Source organism: Strigops habroptila, chromosome 4, assembly GCF_004027225.2.
Source record: "Strigops habroptila isolate Jane chromosome 4, bStrHab1.2.pri, whole genome shotgun sequence".
NCBI classification, from domain to species: domain Eukaryota; kingdom Metazoa; phylum Chordata; class Aves; order Psittaciformes; family Psittacidae; genus Strigops; species Strigops habroptila.
Window position 1 is genome coordinate 5,678,662 of NC_046358.1, and position 14,687 is coordinate 5,693,348.

Sequence of the window (14,687 nt, forward strand, 5' to 3'; positions counted from 1 at the left end):
TTTCCTTCCTGAGCCTATTGTTGCTGCTTTCAGTAGGAGGCTGACACCAAAACAGTCACTGCCCCCAGCTGTGACCACATGAAGCCTTTCTCTCAAATTCTCCTCAGGGCTTCCCCACAGTTCCTAAGGAATGTTGCAGCCACAATCCTATGGATGTTTGTCAGACCAGTGGCCCTGCATCCCTTCCACCCATTGTGGCTACCTGTGGAGCTGAAGCACTGCTACCTACACCCTCTCCACCCAAATCCCTCATAATAACCTGCTTGACAGCAGTGCTTGCACTCTCAGAATTGTGTTTTCAAAGGAGCACCACAGTAAACTGAGAGGTTTCCCTTATCTTTTCATTAGCCCTGCCTGCCCTGCTTTCCAGGGTTATTCTCTTCTGCTTTAGACATCCTCTCTATGCTTGTAGGAGCTGCAGGCAACTAGTCCCTGTACTAGAGGGTGATCTGCAGGGAAGAGACTATGTGCCCACTGGAACATCTGGAAGGGTCATGTCTGATGGGAGCACAGCCCTGCCAGCTCTGACCTCAAGGCAGTTAGTGCCTCTGCTGTGACTGCCCTGGAAGGAGGGAGAGGTAGCTCAGGGCCAGCCCACTGCCCAGTCTCTCCACCTTGCTTCCACATGGTGTGGTGAGATGACTTGAACCTATACACCACTTGAGTATGTATAGCTGTTCCCAGCAGGGACATCTGCAACATCTCCAAACTGACCATTGCAACAAGGTCTAAAAATTGCCAGGAAACCCCAGGGCACATGTTCCAGCTCACCTCACTTTGGGGTGTCCCCAAACCTCTCAAGCACCTGCCAGGCCACTCAGAGGGGATGGTACCAGACACTGAAAACAAACGTTTGATGATAGTATTGGGAACAGCGTTACAGAATAAAAGCCTGAACACACACATGTATGCACACACTCAACAGTTCCTCAGGAGTGATGAGGAGCAGCACACTCCTGCCCTGGCCCCACATCCCAGTCACCCTTTCCATCAAACCCCAGCAGTTTTGCCTGCCAGCCCAGCAACACTGGCTGGCACAACTGAAAGCGATACTCCTCTCTTTTCCCTCTCAGACCTTCCTAGCTCTTCCCTTACTTGCTTCAGCAGTTGCACGAGCAGGAGGAAATCAGCTCAGCAACAGAATGGCAATAAGCATTTGAGCGGGGCTAGCGGCACAACTCAGCCCATGGCTGCCACTTGCCAGAGCAAGGGACAGCATGTGCAGCAGGACAGGCCTTTTGGCTGCAACACAACCCCAAAACGGGTCGAGCCAAGCATGACTGTGCTCCTCAGTATCTCTTGAGTTCATAGAATCAAAGATTGGTTTGGGCTGGAAGGACCTTAAAGCTCACCCAGTTCCAGCCCCCTGCCACAGGCAGGGACACCTTCCACTAGAGCAGGTTGCTCCAAGCCCCTGTGTCCAACCTGGCCTTGAACACTGCCAGGGATGGGGCAGCCACAGCTTCTCTGGGCACCCTAAGCAGTGGAATATGATCACTGAAACCATGGGAAATCGGGAGCATCTTCTTACACACTCCAGCAGGGGACACACCTGCTGAGAACGTGTCCCTTGTTCTAGGGAGAGGGAGAATGCTTTCTATGTGATTCTCCTTTCCTCCTCTCCTCCTGTGGCTGTGCTTGCTCTTTCCACTACTGAGGAGGAAAGAGCAGCCAGGCTGCCCTGCAACAGTGAGCAGAGCTCTCTCCCAGGGTTACTGACTATCCCCAGGGGAAATCATGTGCATTAGTTAGTGTCTGTACATTGCTTGGTAAGAAAGGGACAAAAATAAAGTTAGGAATTGCTTCTCTCCCTAAGGCACCATTGTAGATTCCTGGTACCCCATCACACTGTGATCCATGGGAAACTGTATCTCCCAGGTTTTTTGGGGTAGTTTACTAAATTTGCTGGCCCCCTTCCCAATCTTCTCATTCAGGAAAAGCATGAGAGGCCAACGGGGCTGAGTAAGCAGAGCAGGACTCAGCCAACTCCTGTCTCTCCTGCACAGTCCTTTCACCTACATGCTTCGCTGGGTAGTGAGAAGAGAGCAGGGTCCCTCTTCCCCTCTGCCACCTGCTTCTGGACACACTTCCAGAGAAGTGCTTTCTCTTCCCTTTGGCTCAGACCTGCAAGTGCAGGGCAGGTCCTATCCCCATCACTTCACTCCCCAGCCTTGCCAGCTCTCTTTCACAGCAGCCTCATGTCCTCAGACAAGACTTCTGGACTAATATTGTGTCCTCAGTGGTGTGGCAGACTCCAAGAACAAGCCTGGTCACCATCCTTTGCTTTCCTGGATGATGCTGGGGACTATCTGTTACTGACGGAGATGGGTAACAGCAAGGTGATCTCTGATTAGGAGGCTATATTGGGATCAGGGGCTGGTTTCACAGCAGTCAGAAGGAAAGAGGCAGATGTCAGATGTGATGTAGATGAACAGGGAAGCTGAGGGCCAAAGAGTAGGCTGCCGGCTTGGAGCTCAGAAATCCAGCACCAAAGCACATGAGGTGCAAAAGAAACAGATGCAGGAAATAGCAAGAACAGTGCGGTGGCAGCACGCGCTCGCAGGGAACAGTCAGCAGCAGGAGGTCTTTCCTGTCCTGACAAAGGCAACAAAAAGAAGCTGACTGTTTCTTAACCCAGCAGCATGCTCTTCCTGCTGCTTTTAAGTGGAACTGATGGACAGGATCAGCAGCTTTGCCAGGACTTGGAGCAACCAGCATGGACTGGAAGGCCTGCAAGGGACCCAACTGTGGTAGAGAAGCTGGAGTAACTGCTGTGACAAGCTTTCCTAAGACACAATGATCAACACTGTACACCCTTCACAGAGGAGAGGAGCCTCTACTGTTTATCCCCATGTCTCCTAGCACAGACAGGCAGAGGCAAAGCCTGACACTGACCTACTGGCCTCTGAGGCTGCCTTGGCTCGTCCTGCTGCTTCTCTCTCACAAGCCCCAGCATGAACATGACCATAACACCAGCATGAACAGACTGTCCCTCCTAACTCCTGCAGCAGCTCTCCATCTCACACCCAAACACAGACCTAGTGAGAACAAAGCCAGGAGAGGAGGGGAGCAGCACTGCACAACACATGGTTACAAGGCAGGAGCAAGCAACTCAGGTTGAGGCTGCTCGAGCCCACACGAACATGCTCCTCTACACAAGACGCAGCTGACACAGCCTCCACCCTGGCACCATACACTCCCTCTCCTGTCCTTCTGTCTAGCTTCACCTCTCGGGGTGCACTAACAAGCCTTAAGTGTCCTGAGCACCTCACCTGGAGCGTCTACCCCCTGCCCATGGGTGTGTTTTCACTTGAGCTCAGCCCAGAGGTACCACTCCTGTTGGAGGAGCACAGGTCTCTGGCTGTGCTTTGTGATCCTGCCCTCACACTTGCCTTGCCACTGCAGACATGCCTGGTAATCATTGGGCCTGATCCTGACCTGTGCATTGACTTCCTAACTTGACTGAAGACTACCTCATGAGCTTGCCCAACTCTTCTTGCTCATGTGCTGTGGGGATGGGCCATGGCTGATGAGGGCCAAGGCCTGCTGCCCTTGGGAATGCCACCCTCACAGCTCTCCTTCTCCTTGGGTGCAGCCAGCCCTTGCTGCACCCTGATGTCGGCTCTCCTGTATGACTGCCAGGACAGCTGCACCACGAATGGCATCGGGGAACTCAACTGGTTTAAAAATAGCTGTGAGGGAAAAGCTATCACTTACTCGTACCTGAACTGATTCCCCCACTACTGTTTTGTCGTGGGCATACAGGCACAATTAAACAGCAGCATAAGAGCAACAGGCACCAGGGGCTACTTAAGACAAGATTGGTGCCAAGGTTGAGCCTGGCAGGCAAGATCAGGCTTCACTACCCAGTTCAAACACTCATCTGAGTAGCCTGAATCAGATGCTTCAGCCAGAAGCCTCTCATCTTACTGTAAGGCAACGTGCCTCCCATATCAGGTCTCACTCTGACCATGTAGTTAGAGCTTTGCTCATGTGAACACAAGGCTTCACAGCCCTGCTAAACCTGCAGCGCTTTTACTACTGGGTTATTTTGCCCAGCAACTTGGACGTTCTTAATTTCATCTGTATGTCCCAAGACTTCACGGATCTTGCTGAGATCATGGGCCTTAAGTTCCCACTGAACTCTACGTGTCTGCTTTACAGACCTGTGAAAAATTGTGGAAATAAGTGAAAGGAAAGCCTTTAAATTGAAAGTTGTCTTGTCCAGATATTAGTACATTTAACTGTTCCCTTTAGTGACAAGCTGGTGCCACACAGCAACCTCCTTTTGGAGATAACGAAATCCCGATCTATTCCACCTCAGTAATACCAACACTTTAGCTGTTGTTGTTGTCATTGCTGGGCAGTCACTTTTGGTTTTTCTTTATTTTTGGCTAAAGCATGGAATGAGCTGTATGCCAGTGACTTTTAGTTCAAAACACGATCATATATTTTCCTAATTTTCTTGCATTATAACTGTATAGCTTTCCAGTCCATTCCCTCCTGCTCCCAGGCAGGTAATACACCACTTTAAGGCCCTGATACCATGTTTAGTGTGAAATAACAACTTCCCTACCTTGATTCCTGCCTCCCACTGCCTTGATTACTGCACAGGACCAGGCAGTGGGGCTTGGGAAGCCTCCAGCTGACTAAATCATTTCCAAGTACGTTCCCTTGTGCTAGCGCACCAGGCCCCTGAGGTCCAGCTGCCGGAGGAGGTGGTATCTGTAAGCACACACCTGAGCGTTTCCCCTTGCCCAAGGCAGGAATTGCCTCTCCCTGCGGGAGCACTGCCTCCTCCCGCGCCATGAGGGCCTGAGGGAACACCGCGCGCAGTCAGGGCTGAGGGGGCCCGTTCGCGCTTAGACTCGGGTCGCGGTTCGCAGAGGACGGTGCCGGAGCAGCGGACGGGACTAGGATGGGCGCTGACCCGAAACAGCCGAGCCCGGGGACGGCGGGACTGCCGGGTGAGGTGGCTGCAGCGGTTAATGGCGGCCGGCGCCGTACTCCGCTGCCATGGCGACAGGGCGGTGTGTGCTCAGGCGGCACCCGTAGTGCGGCCCGGCCCCGCGGCCATTGGGCCCGGCCGGCACCCGTCGCCGCGGTGGCGTCTGGGAAGGAGAGATCATGGCGGCGGAGCCGAGCAAGACGGAGATTCAGACTCTCTTCAGGCGGCTCCGGGCAGCGCCGGCCAACAAGGTAGCGGGGCAACACCGGGCGGCTGCCGCCCTTCCGAGGCGGACCGCTCCCCTGCGGCCGCGGCCTGGGCTCGGGGCAGGCCCCGCTGGGCTCCGGGCCGCGCTGCGGCGGCGGGGCGGCCGGGTCGGGGGCTCCTGGGGCGCGGGGAGGGCCCGGGGAGAGCGGGCGGGATGGGGCCGCCGGGTTGCGGGAGCGGGTGGAGGAGCGGCGCCGCCGCCTCAGCCCCGCCGTGCCTTTGCCTTCGCTCTAGTCGTGCTTCGACTGCGGCGCCAAGAACCCGAGCTGGGCCAGCATCACCTACGGGGTGTTCCTGTGCATCGACTGCTCCGGCGTCCACCGGTCCCTGGGTGTGCACCTCAGCTTCATCAGGTGCGTGCGGCCGGCCCGGGGCTTACCGCGGGGCGGGCCTGCAGCCGCTGTGCCTCCCTGGTGCGGGAGCAGGGGGGGCTCCGTTAGAGAGCTGTGTTATCGCGGGTCAGCGCCTCGGGATTTAGGCTTGTGGGCGAGCGGGTCCCTCAGTGGGAGTTTTAAGTCAGCCCTTCCAGGATGGGGTTTGCGAAGCGCCTCAGTTGCACATCAACATGTTACTTTTGGTAACCCTGCAGAAACGCCGTCTGAATTGTAGAAGCTGAGAGGTGTGTGGTGTGTGAATCTTGCCAGTATAGCAGCAATATAAAAGTTTCTAGTGATGCTTAGTAAAACAAAAAGAGGAATATTGTTTAATCTTTTCTTTATCAACCTAGTGGGGAAGATGGTGTTGAATTTTCAGCACGTTTTTCTTGGTTTTATTACTTATAAAACGTAGTATTTTAAGTAACAGAGCTGCAACCTTTACTTAGTCAGAGCTAAGTTGAGTAACTGGTATGACACATGCTCCGTCACCTAGCTTTACGTGGTTGTGTTCTCAGTTGCTTTGTCATGTGTTCTTGCCTGTGGGACAAGCTGAATATGAGCCTCTCATGTTGTGGTGAGATCACATGTAGAACGAAAGCTGTTGGCTCTCCTTTCCTAGCTCAAGCTCTGCCCCCTCAACAAGCAATACAAATGAGAAGTCCTCTAAATTTGGAGACTGTTATTTGGTATGAAACTGAAACTGTGCTTTTTTTTTTCCTCATTTTAGAAGTTCGCATTAATTTCTGTGAGGGGCAAAGAGGTTACCAACGTGTTCTTTTCCCTTTTGTCCCTTATGCTCTGGGACAGTAGTGGGATATCTGACTGTTCTAGCTCAGAGCTTGCTTTTGCATTTGGTGTGCATGCACATTGTTAATAGAAATAATTGGCTCTCACACAGGTCCACAGAGCTGGATTCCAACTGGAGCTGGTTCCAGCTGAGGTGTATGCAAGTGGGCAGCAATGCCAACGCGGTGAGGAGCCTCTGTAGGCATTTTGTTTGCTTTCCCTCTTGCTAATCCACATCCTCTGGTTTTTGTCCCTCTCCTCTGTGTGGCTTTCTCGGTACCAACCTCATCTGTTTGGTTGTTTTTCTTCTGGCTACAACCTCATCTGAAATATGTGATGAGGGGAGGCGGTTGTCAAGTGTGCTTGGAAGTCAGGGTGTGTGATCTTGGAATGCGCTGTTTTCTGATGTGCAGATCTGTCATTTCCTTAACTCTCATTTAAGTGAGAGGCATAGTCCTCTTAAATGAAAGGTGTTAATAACACTGATCACTACGAAAGCTTATTCTCAGCGTTGTGACTCAGAAGTATCCTCCTGTGGAGGACAGGGACTGATTTTCCCATGGGGCCTGGAGTGAGACTTCTCGGAGGGAGCTGGTGCATGAGTGGCTGGTTCATGCTGTGTGCTCAGTGTATCATCTCCTGTCTCTGGGATGCTTCTTTTTTCTGCTGAGGTTGTCTGCCACTTGCTTGAGTATGATGTAGCCCTCAGGAGACTGAGTAATCTTCTCTTTTCAGACGTCTTTCTTCCGCCAGCACGGCTGTACGACCACGGATGCCAACGCGAAGTACAACAGTCGAGCTGCTCAGATGTACAGGGAGAAGATCCGGCAGCTGGCAAGTGCTGCCATGGCCAAGTATGGCACAGATGTAAGTCTGAGCAGCTCTCTGCTCTTAGCTGTGTAGTGCTGGGCATTGACTCTTGTAGGATACCTTCTTTTTTGACCCTCTCCTCTCTTCAGCTGCTTATAGATGGACTGAGTGGAGCCCCTGGTCACTCCCCTGACAAGAGTGATGCTGATTTCTTCATGGAGCACACACAGGTGAGAAGAACTGTCTAAACCAGAGAGTCAAATAGCCAGCTGCTGAGCCAGGAGCAGTCCCACTTAGTTTAGAGGGACTCTAAACTGTATGCTCCTTCAGTAGTATCGTGGAAGAATGAGGATTCAGTCATCAGCCTGGGGCATAGTCACAGATCTAAACAGTCCCTCATGGGGCCTGTAATACCCATGTCCTTTGGGTAGAGGCATAGTTTGGAGTTTGGAATACGTTTCCTTTGGCTGAAAACTGAATACAGGTCACTAAACCTGAAGTAAGTTCAGGATTGTTTGGTTCATTCACCTTCTGCAAATGACTGGAATGAACATCTCCTTGCAGTCTTCCAGTACCTGGGATGTAGCAGATGCCAGCCAGAATCCTGCACAGTCTTCACCAGAGGTGGAAAAAGCAGCAAAATCATCAGAAGGCAGCGAAGTGTCGAGTGAGTTCCCTGCTGGATAATTGTTCCAAGAATGTGGCTTCATTTCCAGAGTACATTTCTGTGCCACAGTTGGAAGAGCTGAGTTCTTCCTTTGGCTCAGGCTTGAAGGAGTAAAAGCTCTGTGCACTCTTATGATGTTTAGTGAACACTTTTAAACCTACTGCTCTGCTTGGGATAAATCCTCAGCTTTTCTTGAAATGCACAGAAAGCTATTTTGGGGATTAGTTCTCCTATTTTCCTGCTCCCAGACATCATTGTTTGTCTAAACACTCCTTTCTTTCCCTTGAATTTGGTGTGTCTGCAAATGATGTATGAATGTAGAGCAGAAAACTTTCCAGTGTGAGTGACGAGGAGACCACGAATCTGGGGGCACAGCTGTGATTTGAAACCCTGCAGAGTGTTTGCTTTCTTCTCATGTGTTAAGAACACTGCAGAGAGAATAACTTGCTCAATGGAGATTAAGTTGTTGTGCTTGGGAAATTGCATGTTTCAAACTGTAACTTGGCTTGTTTGGGGTGGTGAGGAAGGGCAGAGGAAGTAAAAGAGGTAAGTGGAAATGTGAGCACACTGAGAAGAATGGGGTTGAGAATCAATCTGCTGAATGTTCTGTCTGGTTTTGTGTCCACAGATTCCAGCCAAGGCCCATCTACTGACCTGTTGAGCACGTCTCCTAAAGCTCCTCTAGGTAAGTGAGACTCTTCACTAGCTCTCAGGTCAGTCTTGGTCTTACTCCTACTGTTCAGTAATAAGCTCAGTGGAGCTGGAACTGATGAGCCAATTTTCAGAATGTTTAAAGGAGCTTATGTTACCATGGAGCCAGTACTGAGGATCTCCCTGAACCCCCAAACCAAGCCACAGGTTACTGGAGGTTTCCTCCTCAATTGGATCATCAAATTCAAAGCTGTTGCCTTCCCAAAAGCTTGCTTTCATCTTTAGAGTTTTGGACAAAGCTTGGCATTCACATATCTAGAACTTGGCTGATCAAGGCCACGTGGCTGTGGGGTTTGGTTTGTGGGGGGTTTTTTTGGTGTGGGGTTTTCCCCCTCCCTGAACCTTTGGAGGCAAATGAATTTTTGGCTACCAGAGAAAGCGGAATTTGTATCTGATTCTCCCCTGCCGTTACTGTCCTGGCTGCACACGCAGCATCTAGCTAGACCTTCTTTCCTTATTGAGAGTGTACTCCTAGCCCACAGTGGGTTCATCCTGGGTGGAAAGCCTGTGTCCTCAAGTGTCTATTCATTCCCCGTGTTTTATGTCTCTTCCTCAGACATGTCCATGTGTCTCTCAACACAAGAGCCTGCTCCTGCCAGAGGTAACTGGCTTACAGCTGGCCTGTGCTGGCTGCTTGTGACAACTCTGCTGCCCCTTCTGTGATTCTGCCTTCAACTCTAACTTTAGCTTCCTCTGCTTGGAGGGAGGGAATGAGCCAAAGCTTACATGTATCATGTTGGGATCTAAACCACTCCATATCTGGAAAGGGATCTTACTGATATTTCTGTTAAACATTTCCTGACCAGTAATATAAAAACCCCAAACAACCCCAAATCAAATGTTAGGAACAGTGAGCTGAAAACAGTCTTGGGTAGTGTGAATGTTTTGAACTCTCATATTTCAAAAACTTATGGTAAGACTAGAAAAGATACAGGAAAGGCTGTCAAGAATGATCTAAAGTATGGCTTGACCAAGGTTATGTGGGGATAGAAAGGAAAGAGACACTTCTGTGGAAGAAAAGCCCAACAAGGGTGGTAAGATTTTGGAGCTACAGGCTGGGAGCTGGGAAAAGATCCTGGGCAGTCCCTCTGTGTTTGCTTTGTTCTGACACTTTTCCCCAGGCAGCTGCTGCTTGGCTGGACCTTGGCTGGTTTCACAAGCGTGGCATGTTCCATGCCCTTGGAGTGACAGGTTCCTCGTGCCAGGTGTTGGGGAACCTGTTGCTTTTACAGCTCACTGCACTTCAGGTCCATTTTGTCGTTGGTCTGTTCATGTAAACATGACCTTAGGGTTCTTGCTTCTTTGTCCCTAAGGCATTGGTGAGGCACTGCCCTTCATATGGTCTGAAGCTGCAATGGACATGCTTCTACAGGCCACCAGCCTGCAATTGTGGAGCTTCTAAGTGCATCTTTCTTGGCTGGGTGAAGTCACCCAGGCTTCTGATGTGAAGCTGCATGGTGTGCCCTGGACTCTATAGCAGCTGGATTGTGGTGGATGTTTGTGTGGGTTGCCGACTAATTTTGGCTTCTTAAACTAATTCACTTCTACTTATTTGCTGCTTCCCCCCTCTTGCAGAACTTAAATCCTCCCTCATTGGAAAGAAGAAGCCAGGAGCTGCCAAGAAAGGGGTATGTCTGAGCTCTTGTTTTATGGAGAGGAGGTGGAGCATGTCCTTTCCCTGGCCCTTGCTTTCTGAGAGATTCATTTGGGGAAGGGAGAGAACTTTGATTATATCACTGCTTATTGTTAAAGACAGCTTGTATGTTAATGGACAAAAGCAATCAGGTTTTGGATCCTGACTCATTATGTGAAGTGTATGTGGCTGATCTCTTAGCACTGGCCACTGGTGGGTTAACTCTTGGGTGTTCTTCCATAATCTTGTTGCAAGCTGTAGTGGGTCTGTAGGTTGTGACTCCACAGGGAGACTGAAGGCCTGATGAGTGCAGCAGGGAGTAGGATTCTGGTTTTCTTATATGATGAACAATCTAGAGTGAAGAAATCACAATCTTTTGGATTTGTTTTTCAAGCTGGGAGCAAAAAAAGGCCTTGGAGCCCAGAAGGTGAGCAGCCAGAGCTTCAGCGAGATCGAGCGGCAAGCCCAGGTGGCAGAGCAGCTGAGGGAGCAGCAGGCAGTGGAGTCCAGGAAACAAGCTGAGGAGTCCATGTAAGTGCCCTGTTTGGGCTGAATACCTTGCACACGTAAGGCAGAAGTAATATGAGGTTAATGCTGTTCACCCCAGGACCACCTAATGTGAGTACAGAACATGCTGCCTGGTAGGATGAGCAGTAGGTATAAGCCAATAGGGTCCTTATGGCAGGGCTCAAGTTATATTGCCATATTGTGTTCAAATTAGCATCCCCAGAAGAGTTCAAGGAACAGATATGGAAGTATTTTGTGTTTCTGTTGACCTTTAGATAGGACTGAAAAAGGCAAAGCTGAACTGGATGGGGCATTCTGTCAGGAGTGTGTGGGGGAGACAGTGCTTACACTAGGAAAGTCATGGTTAGCTTATTAAGACTTGAATCCCAGCGGAGGTGAGATGGGAAGACAAGCAGTAGCTTCTATGCAAGGATTTATGGCAAAGCTGTTGTGGGAGTGGGTGTTTTGATGGGTTGTCAAGGTTACTCTCCCCCTTGCCACTGAACAGCGTGGGCTGAGGGGGAGGGTGATGAGCTGATGCCCACCTTAGCTCTATCCTTTAGAGTCACCTCGATGCGACTGGCTTATCAGGAACTACAGCTCGATCGGAAGAAGGAAGAGAAGAAACTTCAGAACCTTGAAGGGAAGAAGCGTGAACAAGCAGAGAGGCTGGGCATGGGCTTGCCATCAAGGAGGTATTTAACTCTGTATGGCATAGGACAGACAGGTGCCCAGGAAGCACCCTGCTCAGGAAGAGTTTTCTGAAGGCAATAGCTTGCTGCTCTTGTAATAGATAAGGAGCTGATTTAAAGTCCTCATATGCTGGACTATGTCTAAAAACACTTCAGGCTCCAGAAGGAATGGGCACTCTGAGGTTCTAGTTTCCATTTGAGCTTTCCAAAGATGCATTTGGCCTGGCAGTGCCTAGCTCTAGAGCCCTGTCCCCCTGCAGAATACTTCCCTTAAGAAGGTATCTCAAGACTTCTGAGGGTGTGGGGATAAGCTACATAAGTGGTGAAGGGGACTGGCATCCCACAGCTCTTCTTTGAGACTTGGGGCACCTGCCCTGCCTGTGAAGGCCAGATTGAGTTTTGGGGCTGTGACTGTAGGGGCTGTAGGCTGTTGGAGCCAGGGCCCTGACTGCCTATCTATCTGTTGTGCTAGTTCTGTTTCACACTCGGTGATGTCTGAGATGCAAGTAATTGAGCAGGAGACGCCGCTGGTTGCAAAATCTTCCCGCTCCCAATTGGACTTGTTTGAAGATGCTGGAAGCTTCACCTCTGGACCCCCCAAGTAAGACTTAGCTTCAGTGTAGTATTTGGTTTATTCCTGAATTTAATGTTTGGGCTAAATTACCTTATTTTTGCTACCTAGGTACAAATACAGTCCCTTCTCATTCGAAGATGCATTTGGCTCACGGTGGGAAACGGACTCTTCATGGGGTATGGACAAAGAGGAGGAACCTGAGGTGACTGTTTCTAGTATTCGGCCAGTTTCAGAGAGGTAAAGTGCCTGCCACTGCTCCTGTACCTTCCTTGTGTGTGTGACAAAGGGGTAGGTCTAAGACCTGTGGGGAGAGATGCTGCTGTGTGATCACAGGAGGCTGGTGCTGCAAAAGTAAGTTGCATAGACAAGCCCAAGAAAAAGGGCCTTGAGTGAAAGGGGCTTGGGCACTTCTTTGCTTATGGTACAGCCTTTATGGTCATCAAGTGCTGGCTGTCCTGAGGTGGGGAGTGGAGAACCCTGGTGGTAACTAGCACTCAAGGATTTGTTGCTTGCTTTTGGTCAGCTGGGGTCTGAGAGAGAAGGCTGTTTCTTTACTGTGTTGGTGAGCTGAAGCTGAATGTCTCCTCTCTTGTTTCCTCAGACCCACCAGTAGGCGGGAGCCAGAGAACAGGACATTTGTTGTGGAATCCAATGAAGCTCGGCAGAAGTTTGCAGGGGCTAAAGCCATCTCTTCAGATATGTTCTTTGGGCGGGAGGCAGATGCTGAGGTAGATGCATTCTGCAGTGCTTAAGCTGGTACAGCTCTGGCTTCATCTCTTCCTGTTTGCTCAAGTGCTACTTCATTCCCTTCATTTATAACCATTTTGTTTTGTTCTCTGCTGCAGTATGAAGCCAGATCCCGATTGCAGCAGCTCTCAGGTAGCAGCGCCATCAGCTCTGCAGACCTGTTTGGAGAGGCTGAGAATGTGCACTCAGGTTTGTTAGCACTCCGTGGCTAGAGGAAGGGGGCAGGTTTGGAGGACCTAGACTGGAAAGGGTCAGGGTGCTCTTTGGAGCTGGGGGACTCTGGGCTAACTCCTGCTGGTTCTCATAGGTGGCGTGTCCATTGGAAATGTCCTGCCTGCAGCTGACATTGCACAGTTCAAGCAAGGAGTGAAATCCGTTGCTGGCAAGATGGCTGTCCTAGCCAATGGGGTGATGAACTCCCTCCAGGTGAGCTGACACCCTGGCGCCTTCAGACAGGCTATAGTCATGCTCAGATCCTGGCTTCTGCTGGAATTATCATTGTCTTCTCAAATTATATGCAAAGTCCCAGGTAGAGACATGTCTTTTTTAGCTGATGACTACACTACACTAGCTGAGCAATTCCACTTGGCAAGCCTTAACACTCCTGCTGGACAGGACACCTTGTCATGTCAGCTAAGCTTGACACAAATCCGAGGCTGAACTTAAAAAAGTTACGGCTTTTTTACTTCCTGCCTTTTCATGGCATCCTGTCTAGACCTTGTGTTACCTGTCTCTGGAATTTGCATGAAGTTTGTAGCATGGTGTCTTGGTGTGTTTCCTCCTCAGGATCGTTATGGCTCATATTGATGACCCAGGGACTGCAACTCAAAGAGAAGCCAGCAAGAAGCACTGATGCCACCTTCGCCTGGAGTAAACTCTGCAGGATTGTCTTAGTTTGTCTGGGTCGGGTGGGGAGGGGGCCAGGACGTGGCTGTGCCCAGGGTGCTCTCCAACTATCTCTGGATTCCACTCTATTAAAATTCAGTGTGCCCTCACACCCACTGCTATCTACCAGCCAGTGGAGACAGGCCTTCTGACAGGGTTAACCTTGCTGCTGTAAAAGACAGGACAGGAGCTCCTGGGCTGCCCTCATCGGTGCTCCTGTCTGTCTTGGCCTATACCTTAACTCACCAAGTGGCAGAGTGAAGGGGAATGCTATTTCTCTGGACATCATGTTACCTGGGTCCTGTGAACACGACTGTTTTTGTTCTGCTCAGTGCTCCTACTCCGTGGTGCTGTGGAGTCCTCTGTATTTGCAGGGTCTCACTTTGACCATGGGCTAATCCTTTTTACTGTCTTCTAAACCAGCATATATTGATGCATGAGGGGAAAAAAAAAAAATCAAAGCAAATATTATTTTTTTAGCTTCTAATTACATCATCAGCCACAAAGGCCCAGGTAAAGAAGTACTGTAAAGATATTTGCTGGATCCCTGGTTCTTTTGTTGCCCAGATTGATCTGAGGTCAAAGTCCTGAGCCCTGACTTCTCCATGAGGTAAATTGCAGCACAGCAATGAGTGAGGACTCATTTTAGTCCTGTTCAACTTGGCTCCCTGCTTTTAACAAGAGTGTGTTTTTCCTCTTCCTTGGATTGTGGTGTTGAGGAGGGGGTAGCAAGAGGGGGGGAAAGGGCTGGTTACACACTACCCCCGGGGCTGTGCCCAGGCGCAGGGGCTGTGGTACCGCGGGGAGGGGAAGGGTTTCTCGCCGTTGTAAGCGTGTGTTTGGCCGCTGCGGGGTGGTCGGAGCGGGGAAGGGACCGACCCTTCCAGTGTTTCTGCCGCGTTGCCCCGTTACGGTCGCGCCCGCAGCCTGAGGGGACACCGCTGCCGCCCGCCGCGGAGGGGCGAGCGCCTGCGCGGTGGTGCGGGCGGGGGGCCTGCGCTTGCGCGGCCACCGCCTCCCGCGGCTGAGGTACTGGTGCCGCCGCCCCGGGCCTCTCGGCAGCAGCGCCCCGCGGAGGGTCCG

General features: G+C 50.9%; 1 protein-coding gene across 2 annotated transcripts; it reads left to right on the forward strand.

Moving 5' to 3' along the window:
- The first annotated feature begins 5,068 nt into the window (after nucleotides 1-5,068).
- ARFGAP2 (ADP ribosylation factor GTPase activating protein 2) lies at nucleotides 5,069-14,304 on the forward strand. Of its 2 annotated transcripts, XM_030481277.1 has the most exons (17): nucleotides 5,069-5,199; nucleotides 5,450-5,568; nucleotides 6,491-6,563; nucleotides 7,114-7,245; nucleotides 7,338-7,418; nucleotides 7,753-7,855; nucleotides 8,484-8,540; nucleotides 9,123-9,167; nucleotides 10,142-10,194; nucleotides 10,594-10,730; nucleotides 11,270-11,401; nucleotides 11,871-11,999; nucleotides 12,081-12,209; nucleotides 12,574-12,700; nucleotides 12,818-12,908; nucleotides 13,027-13,145; nucleotides 13,506-14,304. In XM_030481277.1, exons 1-17 carry the CDS (start codon nucleotides 5,128-5,130, stop codon nucleotides 13,524-13,526), a joined length of 1,620 nt encoding a protein of 539 aa, XP_030337137.1. In that variant the 5' UTR covers nucleotides 5,069-5,127; the 3' UTR covers nucleotides 13,527-14,304. The 2 variants fall into 2 exon arrangements, with proteins under 2 accessions (XP_030337137.1, XP_030337138.1); XM_030481278.1 differs by lacking the exon at nucleotides 9,123-9,167 and having other exon boundaries at nucleotides 5,070-5,199.
- The last annotated feature ends 383 nt before the right edge of the window (nucleotides 14,305-14,687 follow it).